Here is a 7,348-nt window from a genome sequence, read left to right on the forward strand (position 1 = left end):
GGGGTTCACAATTTTCACTCATATTACCATTTACATAAGCAGATTGGGTTCTCATTAAGTATTGTGAGGTAGGTGTATACCAGATCCCGATTTATTTGCTGTGTGGAAAGGAGATATAAACTGAGACTGATTTGTATACTTTCATGGTTAGAGTTGAGGTTRCGAAGAAGCCCGGCTTGCTTACAKCCCTATACAAGAGAATAAGAGTATGTTCTATTTAAAGGCAATCTACATAATTTCATTCCTCACCTGTTCTGTGCTCCAAAATTCAAACCACCATGATAGATACCAGCTCCAGAAAGCCAAGCAAAATGCACTGCTCTTCTTTGTTTGATGAAAAAGTGCAGCTCACTGCATGATAAGCAAAATGGAAGCAATTATCACATTAGGGAAAAAAAAGCATTAATAGAAGGATATATGAATAGCATCTCTCCCCCTATATTTGGTGGAAGAGGGTGATGATTATCGAGGTGGACCATTGTATGTCCCAAAAAGGAGGACTTTATTACTTGTACATTAATATATATAAGGGAAATTATAACGGGGTGAGATTATAAATAATCAACTATAAGAAGAAAAGAACAAAAACAATAATGACTCATCCAAATAAAGCTATAACAATCAGAGCTATAGCTATCAACTAATTAGAGCCTTTGAAACATCAGCACTGTCGTTCTCCTTGGCTTCAGACATCTCCTTGAACTTCAGACATCTCCTTGAACTTGGGCACAACATCTTCAGTTTGAGAAACCTTTTTAATGTGTGATAGCTAAATGTTGATAATTAGGGTTCTTTCTAGTTTACTTTTTGATAGTTTCCTCAAAAAGCGTAGTAGYAATATCTAATCTTGTATATTTMTTTTTATTAAAATAGAAAAAATTGGATTACCTACTTTGTACACGTCTCTTTGAACCCTAACCATCATTTTCGAACTTCAGTGTTATTTGGGACCTATTGTGAACCCTAGCCACTGTGATTTCGAACTTCAACTTCATTTCCAAACATCAAGTACGACCCCACAATCACCTGATTAGAAGTCAGACATCTTTCAGGCGGTCACATCATTCACATGTTTTCATTGTAAGATTTGTTCCTCTATCGCCATTTGCCTTGTGCGATTTGTCACTTCCTGGATATTTGTTGTTGAATGTGGTATCACTCCTTATGYGAWWTGTTTAGTTCTTGTGCTTGCTGCTTTGTCACTTGTACTTGTTTTTTGGTGCTTCTGTAACTTGTACTCTGCTGAGTTTTGTTGAGACTCAAGACATTATGGAGGAAAACAAAACTACTAGCATGACTAATGTGATGGATGTGGTGTCTGGGTGTTCAAAATCATGGACCATAAACTAAATGGTTCAAACTACTTGGAAAGAAGTAAGACAGGTTGTCTTTAGCTACGAAGTATTGATAAAGATGCCCATTTGACTAATGATCCATTGGTACTRGTTCCAAGCCAAYGGATGATSTGATATKGGCTCGGAGAGGATGCTTGTTTATTCCTTCATACTTGAAACTCTATTGATAGTGAAGTAATAGTCGATCAATCACTGTGAATTTGTTAAGGAACTAATGGATTATTCTGAATTTTGATATYTGGCAAAGGGAATCTCTTCGGCATGTATAAGGTTGCAAAGCTTTTTCATCGTGCAGAAAACAAGACGAGTCACTTATAAACTATTTTATGGGGTTCAAGAAGACATATGGGGAGCTCAATATGTTCTCTCCTTTTAGTCTTGATGTGAAAGTTCAACAAAATCAGCGAATGGGTTTTCCTGGGAACGTTTGGTCCTGTTGTTGCGTTTAAGTCCTGATGTGAAACTGCCTCTCTACCCCTAGGGTGGAGGTATAGCATACATCTTAAGATCCTCATACCCTACTTCCAAGTGGGATTTCCTGGGGGTTTGGTTTGGTTTGGTTTGGTTTGGTTATACAAGCATGATATACAAGTCTACGGCGTAGGTAGTCTTAAGAGATGCTAAAGACCGGCGTAAATGAACCAAATGCTAAGAGMAAATTTGGAGCTACTCATAAGTTCTCACGAAATTATAAATTGAGAGAGAAACAACACTATCATAGCATAACCATATAGCATATAGAGCACTTGCCTATTTGGTATTTCTCCAGGAAGCTCCATAAAATGCACCGCTCGTTCGACGTAACTAGCAAAGACAGTCTAAGTTGAAAATAAAATGGTTTAAATCAGTTTATCAACAACGTTAGTAAAGAAAATTAAGCATGTTATATGAGGAGAATTATTTACTACCAGAATCCATTTCTTATTATATGGTTCAAAACCAAGTTCCAAAATTATACCAGTTAATGCATCCACATACAATTAGCATTTGGATTAACGTCCAAAGCTATGCTACATTCATCTAATGATCCATACAGAACCAACGAACTTTAAGAAAGGAAAGTTGTACATAATTCAACATGTGATTTTGTGACGGACTGTCATTCCATTTACTGTTACCTCCCTCCAAAATAAGCGTCCACATTTCTATTTATGTTTGCCCCAAAATAAGTGTCCGCCTTCAGAAGTAAAAAAACCAAATTCTCAAATTTACCCTTAATTAATGCACAAATATTTAAGAGTTGTGAAGAGAGAGATGTGAAATAAGGGTAAAGATGTCATTTTGGTTAACAAAAAACTGTAATAATTATGAATGCTTAAAACTGTGTGCCATTTCAATTGTAGACACTTATTTTGGGACAGAGGCAGTACAATAAAAGTGAGGTTAATTTCATATAGATATTCATCTTTTTTGTTCTTAAAAAAAGAAAAATACRACGAGTTTGGACCATAAAAACAGGTGATTTAATATCATTAGCAAGGAACTCACTTACAGGCATACTCAATTGACATTATATCTTTTACTTGCTTCAGAATTGCTATTTACTGGACTCTCCTACAATATCATCACATTTCAGATTTCGCTATTCAAGCTATTTGTTTGTTTATTTAAAGAGAACAAGATCAAGTATGAAAAAGACTATTGCCATTTCATTAGACACAAGTAGAGAAAATAATCAACACTGAAATGAGACTTCAAAACCAATGCTTGAAGACTACCCCCCTAAACTTAGAAACCTTGATAAAGTATTTTTGCATGCCTCCCAGCCACTAATACAAATGCATAAGTACCAAGAGGCATAAGCATCAATTAACAAAGTATCAGCTGCTCGATGRCATGCAATGAGTTAATAAAGATGACTAAAGTATAAAGACATGTACAGATAMAAAGGGCACCAAAGCGAAGAACCTATGATCCCACATCCAAACAAGAACCAATTGTTGACTTACCTCCAGCAATCCGATGCCAGTAAAAGAATAAAGCCTTGTCGGAGTTACTGCCATCACATAGTATCTAGTTCCATTGTTCAAGCTAGCTGTTTCCATCTGTAGAACAGAGAAGAAGAGTAAAAACAAGCCACATACCCTAGTTATCTAAGGATAGGCAATTTACAGGCACTTTAGAGCCTTTTAGATTAAGTTAAAAAAAAATAGGAAACAATTTCTAATTCTAAAAGAATCAAAAATCAACTGTTGTCTTACTTGGAATTTAGATGCATTAACGAATCTACATAATCTGACAAGTACAAAGATGTTTATTTATTCACTAAAAATTCTAGCAATTTCTGTTTACCAGGTTAAAACCAATGGATTGTAATTAGATATTTCATAGATGTGTATAAATAATATCTAGTACCAACTGTTATGTAGAAGAAAGCACCAATTATCAGCATAAGGAGTTTTCTCCTTGGATGGCTGAAGAAAAACGATTTGAAGTTTGAATATGATAAAATTATAATATATGGGAGAGGTATTAGTAAAATAAAATAGCACATAATTTTTATTTAGCTTCCTTCCTGAAAAAGAATAAATCTTTTGTACTTATAACTCAAGTTGGATAATTCTCAAATATTTTAAGAATTTTTCTTTGAGATATTTTTTCATTGAGTGGTCTTTAATCCCCCCCCTTTTGTGATGCATCAGCAAATAAGACTCCTCAAGAGAATAAATAAAGTTTAGGAAGTTAAGACACCTGTAACCCCTCAAAAGCTTCTGGCAATTCAGATAGTTCAAATAGAAACTTTATGTATTTCTCCCTTTTATCTTTCTCATCAACAGCAATTTCATGCAGTTGGCCATTCTCTGTACCAAGAATAACTTCTCGTGTTGAAGCTGTTTTAACATCGGAAACAAAGGAGAGTACATGTGAACAAATACGTGAAAGTGAATATCGATGTCAATAAGGAATGATTAAAATACTAAGTAACCACCTTCTGTTATCTGTTGTCTATTCCAGGCAACAGTATTCACCACAAGGCCTTTCAGTTTGGCCAACACCCTGGGCTTTGACCATTTTGCATGCATATAATATGTATCAGAAACTCCAGTACCAACAACGGTCGCAATACAATGACTCCCACCAGGATCAACAAAAACTCTGTGGATGGATTGGTCCCCAGGCCGACCAGTAGAGAGATCAATATCTATAGAATATTAATTATAAAATATACCTGATTAGTACTTTTCATAAGATAGTTGAACGTAAAGTCAGAGAAATGAGGTGTATCATGGCCTGTTYAAGCTTAGCCCAACAATTTGGCACACATGCTCAACCAATAAGAACCTACTTCAATAGTCAAGTCCAAAGGCATCTTGATAAAATTAGTAAATGAAAAGAAACAAACAAACAAAGTCGGTTTTGGTTATCTCAGTTCAGCATCATCACACGTCAACTTTATAAAATAAGAAATGAGAAGTGTTCCCACATTAGAAGAAAAGAATAGAAAAATACCTCTCTTAGGAAAGGAAAAAGCGTCCAAGCCACAAAATGGGGATCAAAATTCAAACATGAAACATATGAAGATGGTAGCATTGGAATTATAGCATTTACCACATACACATATGACAAATCGCATCTCGCTACAATCTTTTTTGGATCCTTTGCTTCTCTTTTGCCCATCAGTTACTAATGTAAATATGCAATATTATAAACACATCTATTGATCAGCTAATACATTCTCTATTCTTGGAACATTCTAATCTAATGCTATATAGCATCCAAAATCGGGGGGGGGGGGGGGGACTAGAGGGGAAGACGGATAACTTAATGACCTGTTATCCATTTCATTTGATTACYTGATCCCTTCCTTAGTAATACATCTCAGTTGCCAACATGCCAACATTGCCACTTCCAATACATATAACAAAAACTTAACTCAATCAAATCATAATGGTTTATATTTGAATAACACAAAAAGATCAATCCAGTTTTATAAACTTTCACAATTTGAAATCAAACACAATCAGTTAAAAAATAACCAAAAACCACCCGTTCATGTGTACTAAGTAGCAGGTCATTGAAACTATTTAACTAAAATAACTTYGTCAAGCAGAAAACAAAAGGAAGAGACGAGCAAAAACAAMAAGGTAGGCAATTATGGAAAGAAGATCGAGATTACCATATGAGTCACCACCACCAAAGTCATGCCTGATTAGCCATCCAGTACTAGTTCCTAAAACAATGACATCATTTCCGGATGCCATGCAAGTAATAACTCCATGACCTTTTGCTGCATATCTCTCTAAAAGATCTACCGTAAATACCTGCCGTCTGAAGTCCATCTTCTCCGTATTACAATTTCCAAAACCTAAAAGTTTAAGTAAGAAAAACCARGAGCTTAGAGTTCAGTATTACAAGAAAAATGTAGAGTGCCATGATTATTTTTCAGGAAAGTTGATTMAAGTATTCCTACCTAAGTTCCAACTTCCAAGTAAGCAAACTGGCATTTGAATGCCAAACAYACCACATCTATTAGCATATAAATTCAATTTCTTTGCAAAAARTAACAAATTCATTGCAGAGCATGAGTGCTCTTCTAGGTTCATAATTAAAACCACCCAAGAGAAATCTGTTGTGTACACAAATCTGCTCTCGATCAAGTAGAACTTATCATTTTTTATTCCTTATCCCTGACTTGATCTTCACTCATGTGATCAAGAATCATTGTAGGCCATTAACATTAACACTAAAAAGGCAACATATTTTCACTTATTTAAGAAAGGTTTCCAATTATWTAATTACTACTAACCTAATCTGAATCTTGATTCCTTGGGTTGTCAATTGAAATTTAAAGAACCGAAAGACACCAAGAAAAGGAGATGGGTTATCTTCAACGGGGTTAGYAGAAGAATTTTCAGGTTAATCAAGCTTCCATCACACGTTCTACTTCAAATTGAGCATGTGTTGTTCATTGATGAATTTTACCAAACAGTTGGTGCTCATAGAAGAAAATCATAATCATTTATGTAAATCACGAATTTTAAACAATTATTTATATAACCCATAAAGGATTGCAACAATGGAGACAAGCAAATTCCCAGTACAGTAATTAACGAATAAAAGTAGGAGGTAAACAAACACCCCTAATATTCTCCATTTATTAGTTTGTTCTGACAACGTAACAGTCTCTGCCAATGAGCTGTACAGCAGAAAGGTGAAAGGGAAGATAATGCATTGGCAAGTGAGTTTTTGGATCAAAAAYTACTTAACACCCTGGGAGCAAAGCGAAGCGACTTCTCTCACTGTCTTTCTCATTTATGCTAAWTGTTTCTAAAGGAAATTATCACTGATCACCAATTCTTTTCTCTATTTGATAAAAATATTTCATCTTATTCCCCATACACGCTGTCATATGTATACGTTGGCTTCCATTTTGCATCAGATAACATCGACAAAACTAAAACCAAGCCAATGTGATTCAAGTTCCACTCAAGTCTTAACCGAGATCGAGTCTCCTCRTCCAATYGGATAWKGCTAGCACCTTGAATCTGGGCTTAGTCAACCACTTGAAACTAGAAGTAATGTGACAGAAACTGTAACTATACAACTACAAACTGATATACAGACCAACGAGAGTAGAAATTTTTTCCAAGCACTCTCAGTTCCCATAGTCACTGCTGATGAGCACAACAACGCATCAGAGTTGGGAGGCTATCACAACAGAAGATCAGGAAGAAAAAGASACCGCTAARATTGAATCCTCCAAAAGGTAAACCAAATAATGATGAACGGGTTAAAGTTATTGCCTCTAAAGAGGCTTCTGGAAATGAGCAGACCACAATGTAGTGGAAGCAATTCCGGCTCAAACCGAAGGTTCTAGGTTTGATCAAGGGGTTCGAACAAGRATATAGAAGYAACAGAGTTTTACAACAACGATAAAAGCATGGGTGGTTCTCCTCTTCATGACTWGAGGAATTTGATCAGTGAATGTATCATTTATGCATGGGGMATTCTCCTCTTGATTTATGCATGGGAATTTTAATTCATGTCTAAAC

The 7,348-nt window shown here is 35.4% G+C and overlaps 1 protein-coding gene across 3 annotated transcripts; it reads right to left on the reverse strand.

Moving 5' to 3' along the window:
* Positions 1-8: 8 nt before the first annotated feature.
* Positions 9-6,171, reverse strand: LOC112527572 (vacuolar protein sorting-associated protein 18 homolog). 3 transcript variants are annotated; one of them, XM_025138282.1, is made up of 6 exons: positions 5,473-6,171; positions 4,285-4,497; positions 4,047-4,156; positions 3,305-3,400; positions 2,106-2,173; positions 9-351 (listed from the first exon to the last, which is right to left on the reverse strand). In XM_025138282.1, the coding sequence occupies exons 1-6, from the start codon at positions 5,633-5,635 to the stop codon at positions 246-248; spliced, it is 756 nt and encodes a 251-aa protein (XP_024994050.1). In that variant the 5' UTR covers positions 5,636-6,171; the 3' UTR covers positions 9-245. The 3 variants fall into 3 exon arrangements, with proteins under 3 accessions (XP_024994050.1, XP_024994049.1, XP_024994051.1); XM_025138281.1 differs by having other exon boundaries at positions 4,047-4,186; XM_025138283.1 differs by having other exon boundaries at positions 274-351; positions 2,106-2,159; positions 4,047-4,186.
* Between the last annotated feature and the right edge of the window lie 1,177 nt (positions 6,172-7,348).

This window comes from Cynara cardunculus (genome assembly GCF_001531365.2).
Source record: "Cynara cardunculus var. scolymus isolate 2C chromosome LG 15, CcrdV1, whole genome shotgun sequence".
NCBI classification, from domain to species: Eukaryota; Viridiplantae; Streptophyta; class Magnoliopsida; order Asterales; family Asteraceae; genus Cynara; species Cynara cardunculus.